General features: G+C 39.9%; 1 protein-coding gene across 1 annotated transcript in view; it reads left to right on the plus strand.

Moving 5' to 3' along the window:
- Positions 1-3,363: 3,363 nt before the first annotated feature.
- The window catches only part of hacd1.S (3-hydroxyacyl-CoA dehydratase 1 S homeolog), a 37,303-nt gene continuing 26,750 nt past the window's right edge, over positions 3,364-13,916 (plus strand). Inside the window, exon 1 of the mRNA XM_018269130.2 lies at positions 3,364-3,824. Coding sequence (XP_018124619.1) covers positions 3,712-3,824 — 113 coding nt within the window. The 5' untranslated portion in view covers positions 3,364-3,711. The remainder of the gene's footprint in view (positions 3,825-13,916) is intronic.

Raw genomic sequence — 13,916 nt, forward strand, 5'->3', positions numbered from 1 at the left:
TGCTCTTCATTATTTGTTTTTTAAGTACAGTAGAACCCCCTATTTTATGTTTTTGAGGGGTCCAGAAAAAAATGGTGTAAAATCAGGGAAATGTATTATGCATAATATATAGGTGGGACCACAACACAACAATGTAAAATAAGGGAAAACTTAAAATCAGGGGATGTAAAAATTAGGTTCCACTATATTTGTCTTTTTCTTCTTACTCATTCCTACTTTCGAATGGGGGTCACTGACTCCATCTAAAAATCAGATGCTCTGTAAGGCTACAAATGTATTGTTACTTTTAATTACTCATCTTTGTATTCAGGCCTCTCCTATTCATGATTCAGTCTCTTATTCAAATCATGAATACATGGTTGCTAGTGTAATTTGGACCCTAACAACCAGATTGCTGAAATGGCAAACTGGAGAGCAGCTGAATAAAACGCTAAATAACTCAAAAACCACAAACAATAAAAAATGGAGAATTGTCTTACAACATCACTCTCTACATCATAATAAAAGTTAATTTAAAGGTGACCAACACCTTTAAAGACATTCTGGGGGGAAAAAGGCAATATATTTACCCAACAAATCTAGAATCTTAGCAGCAGGCTGCCAAGCCTTTAGCAATGTTGGAAAAACACAATGATGTAATGTTAATGATTTGTGTGATTGGAAGGTGGAGTGGGGTTGGCATGAGGGTAGAAAGCAGCTGGTCACGAGGAGTGACGTTGCCCCTGAGCCACATAGTGTAAGAATAATGGTGCATTGTCTCTACAGAAACCAGAGTCATGGGGAGCTGAGGAAAGATTGTGTTTTTATACTGGACTGCAGTTGGCTTTGTCTTGCCATGCTTTAGGCTTACACAACATACACTGTAAAAAAAAAAAAAAAAACGAAAGCAAGTTTTCAAGTTATTTGAAGGGATGCACTGAATCCACTTTTTTGGTTTCGGCTGAATCCCCAAATCCTTTGTGAAAGATTCGGCTGAATCCGAACCCTAATTTGCATATCCAAATCAGTGAGGGGGAGGGAATTTTCTTTTTACTTCCTTGTTTTGTGACGAAAAGTCACATGATTTTAAGGATTCGGTTTGGCAAGGCACAAGGATTCGGCCAAATCCGAATCCTGCTGAAAATGGCCAAATACCGAACCGAATCTTGGATTGGGTGCATCCCTAGTTATTTGCAAATATAATTATAGAAGCAGTCTGACTGTTTTCTCTGCACTTCTGGCTTTGACTCCAGAAACTGTGCAACAGCAAGACATGAAACAATATTGCAAAAACTTGTTTTTTTCCAAGTGTCAGAACCAGAGAACAGAAAGAGATAAATACTACTTTAAACTGCAATCATGTTTTCAAAAAACGTTATTTTTGATGAATGTGTATTGGAAGGCTGCCTAGTTGAATGTCAAATGTTTAAGGGGACTCTTCAAAGATGAATTGCTGTATCCTTCCAAAAACCAAAGTTTATCGAGGGGGAGATAATTAAAGTTTTATATAGTGTAGTATTTATAAATTGAATTCTGTGAGAAGTTATTTAACAAAACAATCCGTGATTGAATATAATAAACTTTTAAAACATTCACTCTATGAGCATAAGGTGCTGTGTGCAGTGATTCCCACAGTGTGAGCTGCGTAACTAGGGAGGTGATGGTATAGCAACCGACCTCTAGAATCTGGAATTTGGGGACACCATAGCTCTGGGATTCAAACTTATATTTTTTTTAAATGTTTTAGAGGGTTATTTATTAAAGTCAGTTTTTCTGATCGGATTTTTAAAGGAGAAAAACACAACTCTCTAATGCTTTATTTACCAGTAGGTCTTTCCAGCTGACACAAGGTCACCCATTCCAATTAGAAGAAAAGAGGTTCTGCCTAAATATTCGGAAGGGGTTTTTTACAGTGAGAGCTGTGAAGATATGGAATTGTCTCCCTGAATCAGTGGTACAGGCTGATACATTAGATAGGTATAAGAAGGGGTCGGATGGTGTTTAGCAAGTGAGGGAATACAGGGATATGGGAGATAGCTCATAGTACAAGTTGATCCAGGGACTGGCCCGATTGCCATTATGGAGTCAGGAAGGAATTTTTTCACCCTCTGAGGCAAATTGGAGAGGCTTTTTGCCTTTCTCTGGATCAACTTGCAGTTAGGTAATTAAGCAGATTAAAAAAAAAACTATAAGGTTGAACTTGATGGATGTGTGTCTTTTTTTTCAACCTTATTTTTCCAGTCTTTTCCTGCGCAGAAAATGTATTGATAAATACAGGGGAAAGTTTGTGCAGATTTGGATGGAGTGGTTTTCAGAAAATAGTGAGAATTTCAGATTTTGATAACCCCCTAAATGTTAATAATCCGGGTGTAAGAATTTAGTCTAGCAAAGAAGCCTTTTGACACTGCTTTTTATTATTTCAAGAATATTACAACATTTATTAAATCCATCCCTTTTAGTTAACCAAATGGAAGGAAAGTGTGATTTAATTAACTTTCTTGTAATCAGTGCTGTTCTTGTTAAACCTGACTATAGTTGTTTAAAGGGTAAGGCATTTATTTTTTAGTAGCAGTATGCACAAAATGTCTCTGTCTTAAATATATTGATAATGGGTTGAGTGCAGAGGAATCTTGTATTTGACTATGTATTTTGTGGTCACACCCTCATTGCACCCCCGCCTAATGGTTTTAAAAATTAGTGGTGAGCGCAACTTTCCCTTGTTTGTTATAGTTTATACAGGAGCAGTGACCAGCTCCATGTTGTAGTTCCCACCCTTCCCAGCTATAGTCAGGTGATCCCACTGGTGTCTAATAAAAGGGCAGCCAAGTTTGGGAGTTTTACTTTGAAAGCAGCAAGTAAGTTGCAGGTAAAACTTAGTCCCTTTGTAAAATGTATAATGAAGCAATAGAATTCTCAATGAATCAGATGAAAATTAAGCGTAGGACTGGCCAGATATGGGATGACTGTGACGTAGTTGGCCAGCTTAAATATATTGCAATATATGGACAAACAATCCCTGTTTTGTTTAAAGGGTAAGGCATTTTTCAGTAGCAGTATGCACAAAATGTCTCTGCCTTAAATATATTGATAATGGGTTGAGTGCAGAGGACTCTTGTATGTGTCTATATGTATATATTTATATATTTTCAGCTTTGAATCTTACCAATGCAGTTCAATAGTACTGTTCCTTTAAGGACTTAAAGGGGGTTTTCACCTTCAAACACTTTTTTCTGTTCAGTTGGCTTCAGACAGATCACCAGAAATAGGCTTTTTTTTCCCCAAATACTTTCTATTTTCTATGTGTGACTGTTTTTCTAATATTGAAGTGTAAAGTTTAATTTTTCACCTGCAAAAGCAGCTGTGGGAGGGGGGGGGGTCACAGACTCTGTTTTAAATTGATACATTTAGTTGATACATTTTTTAATTTATTTTCTATTAATCACCAAGTAGTGTTCATTGTTATGCATTATTGCTGGCTTCCCTGGGTCATTTCTCATCACAGTGAGCTTGTCTTATTGGTATTCTACTTCAGCTTGGCTATTCCTGTTTATTTACTTGTTGAGTTACAACATGTTGTGCCTTACAGTATATATTGTCTGAAGCCTTGACATGTTGGATCCTCCCTCGTGCTCTATAATTGGAGGGCCTGGGTGTCACTTAACTTTGTGTCAGCTCCAGCTGTCAGCCTGGCTTGAAGCTTCAGCTTAACAAACAGCTTGTGTCTGTGAAGCCATGGCATTAAGCGATGATGAAGGGTCTGTGGAAGAGAAGGAACCCCCCAAGAAAAAGATCGGTCCTGTGGCTACGGCATGGCTCACCTTTTACAACATTGCCATGACAGCTGGGTATGTACCTTTTTCAAACATTGGCCAGCTTGATAAGAGGTTCATGGCTTCTATAAGCCCCTAGAAAGCATAACATAACATGATTACCCTGGGATGTAACTTGCATGGCTGCACACATGCCTACTTGTTTCTTCTTTGTTTTAATGTGATCTATAAACTTCAAGGATTATTAAAGCTGGCAGCCTGTGTAGTATGTTCACTACGTGAGGGCTGGATTGTATTTACCATGAAATCACTGGAGGCTATTCTGAAGAACCCATAGGGAAATCTGGAACTAATGCTAGCTTTTCCTTTACTAGACATGTTTAATAGGAATTCAGGTTTGGAAGTTTGTAACGGAACACCTCATACATTTCCTCCACCTCTGAGAAATGTGAAATAGAATCCCCTACACTTGCCACGACTTCATTAGCCTGGTATCACAATAATGGGCAGTATAATTGGCACAGAGAGGAGCTAAGCTGTCATTTCAGCTGTTTGATCATGGCGGTTATATAACAACCCTTTCTATGAATTTGTACAGAGAAAGAGAGAGAGAGGGGAAGGTGATGGGCTCAATGGAGAACTGTAAGTTGTGCTCCATGCATTTCCTAATACGGTGCATTACAGCAGCTGTGTCGTCCTATTGCCGGTCCCTGTGGTTAAGTATAGCAAGATCCAAAAATGCCAGTGGGCAGGCAAAGCGCTTCCCTAGGCACATTTTACAGTAACTGAAGCATGTAGTCGTGAGTTCAAAGTGTAATCATGCTGAAATAAATCTGGGTCGGTTGCCATTTTGTTTCAACTAAATGTACCCAAGTGGTTATGTTGGTACAGGTATCAATATTATCGTTATTTTATTGCCTTCTATATATCAACACATGTCCCCGTCTACTGTTAGAGACAAATTAATTCTGCACTTGTTTTCTATAGAACTATAGAGGACTCAAAATTCAAAAGATCTAGTGGCGAAGATGTATAAAAGTAAAGTTAGTAGATCAGCTGCAAAGTTACTCTATATTAATAAGATTACTTGACCTGTGATATATGGGCTCATTTATAAGCATGGAGTACTGACTTTCAATACAAATTATTCCATTTCTGCTTATACACCTTTGCCGTAGTCTATTAAGCCATATAAAACATCTCTGACTGGTTCCTTATTCTTTGTGGGGGACATACAGAACATTTCAGCATGAAAAAAGGTCTTATTTTTTTTTTTTGTATATTCTTGAATATGGTCAGAGAAAAATGTATCTCCTAATTCAGTTCAAGGTTTCTCTTGTACACCTTTTAATTTTTCACAAGTTACAACACAAACTGAGCGTTTCCCATTGAACTAAAATCTGCCTCAACCTATCCAAAATTTGATTTAAAAGTTATTAGATCAGGAAATTAGAGCCTGGTTTCCTTTTACGGCTACATCATAACTTGCAACACTACCTTTGGGGGAGATATAGCTAAAAAGCCACCACAGCGGGGTTGCTGTTTGGACATACCTAATAGAGATATTTCAAATATCTATGAATTTTTATGCAATGTAGATTATCCCAGGATTCGTTCTAGGGCCCTTCTGAGTTTGGGAGCTAGGGTAGATTCCTGCTCTGCCCTGCAGGAAAACCAGATAAGGATTTCATACGCATAGTCTATGACTCCTATGTTGTGTCGTGCAGCTATGTTGCGGCAAGTTGCAGGAATATAATCTTTAGCGGCAGAAGAGGACCAGGCAAGTGGGGTTTCAAGTGAGGTGAGTTTACACTTAGACCTATACATAAAGTAGAACCTGTCATTAGAGTCCCTTTATAGCTGATATCACCTGTACAATTAGTTGGTAGTAGCTGCTACTGGATTTTGACAATACTGCTCTGGATGTATATGGAAAAGTGTAAGACCTTTTCGACAGATACTCCTAAAATCATGGTAGATTGAGAATCATCTGTCATAACGGAATATTTTGGTAGATTGGCTGTTCAGATTGTTCAGGCGATGGCCAAAACAATAAATTTGTGGTACATATGAAAAACTTGAACACATAGTCCTGACTTCAAATTTTCGTTCCTGCAGCAAAAAAAAAAAACAAACATATTTATTTAAACTTTTTTTTGCCCCTTTATCCCTTACCTCTCATTTTAACTGACCACAAGGATAATGGACTAGCCTCCAGCCTGATATGCAGCTGTGCCTTCATACATGGTTATGGAGCAGAAAATAGTTATTAAAATTCAATTATAAATGGATATGTTGATGGACTTTATGGTGTGCTTTGCTCAAACCATCATTTTTGTAAATCTTTGGTTTTGTTGCATGCTTACAAGGCAAAGACTAATTCTGCTATTTATACAACTCAGGGGTGTCCAGCCTGCTGCATCGGTCTGGCCATCTATATGTGTCAATTCTCTTCTTGTAAAACGTATTGCTTGTAATGTAGCTTCTAGCAGTAATTACAGAAATGAGTGGGAAGAAATGCATGATGTGAAGGCAAATTTCATTAATGCTGTCAAGAGGGAATTGGATGTCATCTTGGGCAGTAAAATATCCAGAGCTGCTTTAATATCTAGGGATAAGGTTAATTTTATATACAAGGCCAGGTCACATAGTTTATGCACAAGCCCAAACGTTTTCAGGCACCCCTTCTAATATTGAATGTTCTCAGTTGGAATACTCACTGCCAGGTCTAAACTGACTTGAATCAAAGTGAGCACAAGAACTATTCAATGGGTGCATGAGTTACTTGAGAGCAAGCAGTTACACTCAACTCTAGTAGCATTATGTATAATGCCAAGCATGGCTGGAATGATGAATGATGGGCCTCTATTGGACTCTGGAGACATGTAAATGTGTCCGAAAAAAATGAGTACCCGAAGGAAGCCTATGGAAGCTAAAAACCCAGGACCCGCCACTGCAAGGCGGCAGTACTAACAATTGCACCATTATGTGGAGTCCTGCAGCTGGTCAGGTACTGGCAGGTTACCTATAAAAAAAAAAAACTGGTAACCTGTGGGTTGCAGGTAGGATTTTCAGATGCAGAATTTTATAGATGCATGTCTGTTGGTCATGGGTGTTTATCTATATTTCTGTAAGGACTTCCTGGGTTTCAAACTCTGCACTCTGTGCTGAGTTACCGGTTATGCCACTGGAGGTCCTTAGTCTTGTCTTGTATACTCTTGTCTTCTGACCTGCAGTGTTTCAACAATGTAGAAGAGTAGAAACTGTTATCACAGTCTTTGTTTCAAAATAAGATTTTGTGCTGGTGTGCAAATAATACTGAATCTATAATTGGCACTATTGATTTCCATGTTAGTGTCATGAGCATGAGACGTATGCGCCTTGTGCCCCTATAGCCACATATTGATATTTATATTGGTTTAATCCATGAAGACAAGTTGACCATCGGATAGCCAGAAAAGTAGAATGTTTCCTGATAGATATTACTCAAAAGTAGAATGTGGAGAAGATTTTCCCTACTGATATTAACTTAGAATGTTCTCTCCCAAGTAGAAGATCTGTTATTGGTTCACATTATTAGTTCTGTCTAGTATCTTTAGTATTCAGAATACATTCATATATATATTGATAATTATTCATGCTTTATTACATCACGGTTATTGCCATAACTGATATACAACAGAAATGTCCCTTTCTGTTGTGGTATGCCAACGACAAGCAACCAAAGTTATTTCCATAACTGATATGGTTGAAGTGTAGATCTTTCCCCAATATGCCCACCAACGCCAAGGGCCGAACGGTCGGATTACAATGAGGAGCAATGGGCTCTGACGGGTCAGATCGCCTGAAAAATTAAACCTTCCCAATATCGTGGCCAGATATCGAGACTAGAGACCTGTCGGAAGCCCCCATACACGTTTAGATAAGATACTCAATTGGGCTAAAGGACAGATGTTGGCAGCTTTAATCTGGCCTTGTAAGGCCACCGTAGCTCATTAGTGTTCCTCCAGTGTTAAAAGGTTTGTTCATCTTTTAATATGAAATGTTATAGAATCTTTAGTATGTAATGTTATAGAAAGGCCATTTCTGAGCAACTTTTCAAATGGTCTTCATTATTTATTTTTTATAGTTTTTTTTTTAATTATTTGCCTTTTCCTTCTGACTCTTTCCAACTTTCGATGGGGGTCACTGACCCCATCTAAAAACAAATGCTCTGTTAGGCTGCTGATGTATTGTTATTGCTACTTTTATTACTCCTCTTTCTATTCAGGCAAACTCCATATTTCAGTCTCGTATTCATATATGCTTTTGTTGCTAAGGTAATATGGACCATAGCAACCAGATTGCTGAAATGGCAAACTTGAGCGCTTCTAAATAAAAAGATAAATAACTCAAAAACCACAAATAATAAAAAAGCAATTGCAAATGTTCTCAGTATATCAGTGCGGAGAGCGCAATATATACAGCCCCCCCACACCCGCTTCATCGCTGGAAATGGTATGTGCGAGGGGGGGGCGCATCAGAAAGGAGCCCTCAAATACCCCTGCTTGGCAGGATGAAATCAAATGGCATTAATAATGCTATCCCCTAGTCTTAGCAAAGAGAGGGGGGAAAAACACAATATATAAAGTTAAACTTTATATATTTCAAAGTGTGTTGATGACTACAAGTGTCCTGTATAAAGTCCAAGATCTAAGTTGCGACCATGCACAATTGCAAGTCTGGATGGTGTAATATGGTGTTACTATAAAGATCTGTAATGTTTAGGGTAGCGGTAACTTCAGGCCCCCCCAGGGCTCAATCAATTTGAGATTGTTTTATGCTGAGGCCTTCCTTACTGGTTAATTGGTTTGCCATTCACAAATATTTATGGCATGTGAGGCCTGTATCTCATGCCAAGGCGCTAAAGGGAAATTTAAGAGTGTTGCTATTTTACCTTGCAGCTCTGACTATTGCTTTGTTTCCAGTTAGAAGCTGTACAATTTACAGAACGATTTCTGATTCCATTTACATTCTTTTTCAATTTTTACAAAAGGATCATATAATAAATCCCAAAACTCTAGGTCTTAGAAAGGATTCTATTTTTTGGGAAAGGTATGGTAAAATCCAGCAATAACTGAAGAGTGTTTCTAATAAAATATGTTGTATAACTTCTGCTAACTGAATTGAAAATTCTATTTTATGCTACTAGTGAAATGGTTGTCCAGGTATTTGTTGATCGGGAATGAACAATATCTGTACGAATACAGTTTATTCATGTGTTCTGCAAGTGCCTGTTTTTTGGAACAAAAAAAATCATGAGTGATTGTTTCAATAAGAAAGTTGGTTTCTCTATAGAGGCATTGGTTATGTTCTGATACTAACTTATTTACTTGGTTTATGTCAAGGATTAGTTAGGGGGCGCTGTGGAGACTGATGAGGGAAGGGCGAGTCCTTCAGGCAGGAGCTGTATGTGCCTAGGGAACATGTAAAGGGAAGGCAGGTACAGGTTGAAAAGTGCGTTGAGTCAGACCGGAAACAGGATGGAGAGGACGAAGGTCCGGACTGGGCTGGACTAGACCGGGTGAAGAGGGCGAAGGTCAGGACTGGACTAGACAGGATGAAGAGGGCGAAGGTCAGGACTGGACTAGACAGGATGAAGAGGGCGAAGGTCAGAACTAGACTAGACGGGATGAAGAGGGCGAAGGTCAGGACTGGACTAGACAGGATGAAGAGGGCAAAGGTCAGGACTAGACAGGATGAAGAGGGCAAAGGTCAGGACTAGACAGGATGAAGAGGGCAAAGGTCAGGACTAGACAGGATGAAGAGGGCAAAGGTCAGGACTAGACAGGATGAAGAGGGCAAAGGTCAGGACTAGACAGGATGAAGAGGGCAAAGGTCAGGACTAGACAGGATGAAGAGGGCGAAGGTCAGGACTGGACTAGACAGGATGAAGAGGGTGAAGGTCAGGACTGGACTAGACAGGATGAAGAGGGCAAAGGTCAGGACTAGACAGGATGAAGAGGGCGAAGGTCAGGACTAGACAGGATGAAGAGGGCGAAGGTCAGGACTGGACTAGACAGGATGAAGAGGGCAAAGGTCAGGACAGGAACAGACTGGAGGGAAAAGGATGGTGCGAGCGTAGATCAGATCAGGAGACAGGAGCAGACTTGAGATCAGGGAACTGGAGGACTAGATAGCAGGAGGAGACTGGAACAGATAGCAGGAAAGGACTGGATAGCAAGAGGGCGAGCAGAAAGCAGGAGAGGACTGGAGCGGATAGCAGGAGAGGACTGGAAAAGACAGGGCAAGACGAGGGGTTACATGGTACAAGGCAGGGACATATATATCCTTATAATACACAAAAGCTATGAATATCTTGTAAATTATATCCTTATAAACGGTGAGTTCTGATGTCATTTCTGTCACATGACTTACTTAAATTTGTGTATTATAATAAATAAAGTACCCCCAGTTGCAAAATATGAGGATATTAGAAGTCACCTCAGAGTTCCATGACCTGTATAAAAACACTCGGCCTTCGGCCTCGTGTTTTTATATGGTCATGAAACTCCTCGGTAACTTATAATATCCTTATATTTTACAAGAGGGGGTACTTTATTCACTATATATACTGTGACTAGTGATGTCATCAGTTATAAATGGTGAGTAGTGATGTCATTTGTCACATGACTCGCTAAAACGTGTATTATCAATAAGGTACCCCTTGTTGGAAAATATGAAGATATTAGAAGTCACCTCTGAGTTCCATATTGTTATGAAACTTCTCGGTGACTTATAATATTGTACCAAATTACCTGTTACCTTCTGGGTAGCCTGGCAAGGTATGGGTTCCTTTAACAGCCTGGTACAAAGTAAACATGACACACTTGCTGTATTTATAATAAGAGTGAACACGGAACTCTCTGTTTTACTAGAACATAAAAATCAGAACCATGAACTTGGGGCAGGCCGAGTAGTCTTTTTAAGCGTATTACAAATTTACCGGCAGCTACATTGCCTGTAAATTTGGAATACCGGCCTTGGCAGGTATTTTACCGGCTAGGCCGGTAAAATACCGGCCAGGTGGCAACACTAGGTGCAACACATATAACTAATAGTTCAGGCCTGCTTGTTGTGTACGCTTTATGTTGGTGATCACTTATCTGTAATCGCTGGTGTTGCATCCATGAATCCCAGTACATTGATTTGTAATCCATTAATGGTTACCCATGCTGTATTCCCAGGGAGTGCAGTGTCCAATAGTTAGTCCTGGCTCTCCTTTTGGATATAACTGGGCCAGTATCTATGCCGGAGTGACTGACCCTATAGGGCACTGGAACCTGGGGCTCTAACCTACTCTGATCAGAGAAGGGACCTGACTAATGAACCTTCTGGTTTCTTATGCAACAATTCCCTTAGTCCCTAACTGGGCCCTAGATCTGCAATGGCTACAGTGAAGGAAAAACCCGACCCGCACATCACTAGTCACATGGCATCAGTCTTACTGTTTCCGGATTGTCATCTGTAGGCTGGAGGTGACCTTTGCATCATCCTCTTTTGTCTGCCTGTTACAATATCCTTATATTTTACAATAGCGGGTACTTAATTTACTATATTATTAATCATTTGAAAGAAACCTAACTTAATGCTTTTTCTGAAAGTTTTCACAATAGCTTGTGCTCTCATTAACAGGGAAATAAACCCAAAAGGAAATTTTAACAACTTTTCATTCATTCCTTCCTTCATTAATTAATTTAACATTTCAAGAGGTTTAGGGTTATTTGTGAATGGAGTTCAAAGCTTTGTTTCTTGTTTGGACTCATGACCAATGTAGCAGGTCAGCCTCCCTTGAGCCAAGACTTCATTTTCCGCCACATTATTTCAGTAGACACAACCCCCAGTGCAATGACTAGCAAGGGGCAGACTTATATTGCTTTCAGCAGCAACTGCATTTCCATTTCACTTTAAAACCAGTGAAAACTTGTAGTACAGGTATGGGAACTGTTATCCAGAATGCTTGGGATATGGGGGATTTTGGGTAAGGGGTCTTTCCATGATTTTGGTCTCCATATTTTAACTCTACTAAAAATCATTTAAATGTTAAATAAACCCAGTAGGATTGTTTTGCCTCCATTATATCTAAAGGTGGCCATACACGGATAGATCCGCTCGTTTGGCGATGTCGCCAAACGAGCGGATCTCCCTCCGATATGCCCACCTTGAGGTGGGCAATATCGGGCTGATCCGATCGTGGGCCCTAGGGCCCAACGATCGGATCCTAGCGTTCGCCAAACGGGCGGTCGGATCGCGGGACCGCATCAACGAACAGATGCGGCCGCGATCCGACGGGATTTTTAATCCCATCCGATCGAGATCTGGCCGACTTTCGGCCAGATCTCGATCGGGGAAGCCCGTCGGGGGGCCCCCATACACGGGCCAATAAGCTGCCGACACGGTCTGTCGGCAGCTTTTATCGGCCCGTGTATGGCCACCTTTAGTTGGGATCAAGTACAAGGTTCTGTTTTATTATTACAGAGAAAAAGGAAATAATTTTTCGATATGGCCATTCTATAATTTGTAGATTTCTGGATAATGGGTCTCCAGATAACAGATCCCCTACCTGTATAATATCTTGAAAAGTTAGAATCACATTATATTAGGCAAAATGTACTTTTCAGGTATACATCTCCATTTATGCTTTAGTTTAGTGAATTGAATCACACCGTGACCAGTATCAGAAATGTATGAATAAGTCACACTACAGGGTTATCAGCTTATACTTTATACTGGGCAAATGGAGGGTTAATGGCTCCTGTTTAATGCATATAAATGTTGCATGGACCCTACTGTATTATGGGAATTAATTTATGATTGTATTGTCGTTCTCTACATTATGCATGTAATGGTAAGAAAATAAAATGTATCAGGGTAAATAATTTTTAAAATACATCCAATGAGCATGTGCTAAAGAAAATGTATTGCACAACATTATTTGAGCAGTGAATAAGGAATTTTTCCCGAATACATTGCAGAGCTCCCACGTTACATATTATACTGTGCGAAGCTGTGCAAGTGCTGACTGTGCTGTACAACAGGTGTCGTGTATCAGGTGTCCGACAAGCTTCATTACACTTGTGCGTAGTACATTTGTCAAATGAAGATTTGTAAGCGACTGGTGTTGCAACATAAAACATTACTGCTACTGGTCTCAAGTGGCAAGCAAGGTCTGGGTAAGGTGTAACTGAGGATGATGGGAAATGTAGTTTAACTAAAAAGCTGAAGGGCAGAGTACTGGATTTTCAGATGCAGGTATAAATATGGGTCACACGTCAGATTGCAGGTCTTATTGATATTTCTTATATTAAATAATCTATATGTTACGCCTTTAAATATTTTTGTTTTTTTTGTCCAGCCCACAGCTAATGATGTAATTTCCAGCTTACAACAACAAAACTTCCTGTTTAATGGTGGTCTTTGGATCAGGTTGAGGTTAAGGAAGTTGCTGGTCGGGTAGCAAGTCCAAGCAGGCAGAAATGCACGTTGTTGGGTCTGAGTTTCCAAGAAGGATTCTATTGGAGGACAGTGGGGTAACTACAGAGACAGCAGACCCTGCTGATATGGGGAGGGGGGAGAAAAGGAGGGCCCAGACCGTGGGGTCTGCTGCATATAAATCCCTACACCAAAAAGACACCTGACCAAGATCAGAAAGGTGCAAGGGTTTGTTTTCTGACATAGGGTAGGACTACAGGGACGATTTTGTCACGATCCGATGCGCTGCGACAAATAGCCTGCGACGGAAATAAGGTAAGTGAATGCATTGTCGGACTGTCTGATGCAGATGCATCGTGCAGCTAAAAATCGTCCGTGTAGTCCTACCCATAGAGGTAGGGAGTCAAGTGCGAAAAAAAAACGCTCAAGCCACCATGTTTTTCTTTAGTGTCTCAAGGACTTGTGTTCTCATAAATATTCAGGCTCATTGTATTAATGAGGGGTGGGCAGGTGGGGGGCACATAAGAAGAGCCTATTTTACCCTGTAAAACGCACACATAGATTTCTGTTCTTGTTGCAAGCAAGTTAAATTATTGAGACAAAAATATGTCTTTGGCAAACTATTCACATAGTTCAATAAGAAAAGTTTTAAATGTATTATTAGCTTTTAGTCTAATTCACACATGCAAGTCCATC

Source organism: Xenopus laevis, chromosome 6S (assembly GCF_017654675.1).
Source record: "Xenopus laevis strain J_2021 chromosome 6S, Xenopus_laevis_v10.1, whole genome shotgun sequence".
NCBI classification, from domain to species: Eukaryota; Metazoa; Chordata; class Amphibia; order Anura; family Pipidae; genus Xenopus; species Xenopus laevis.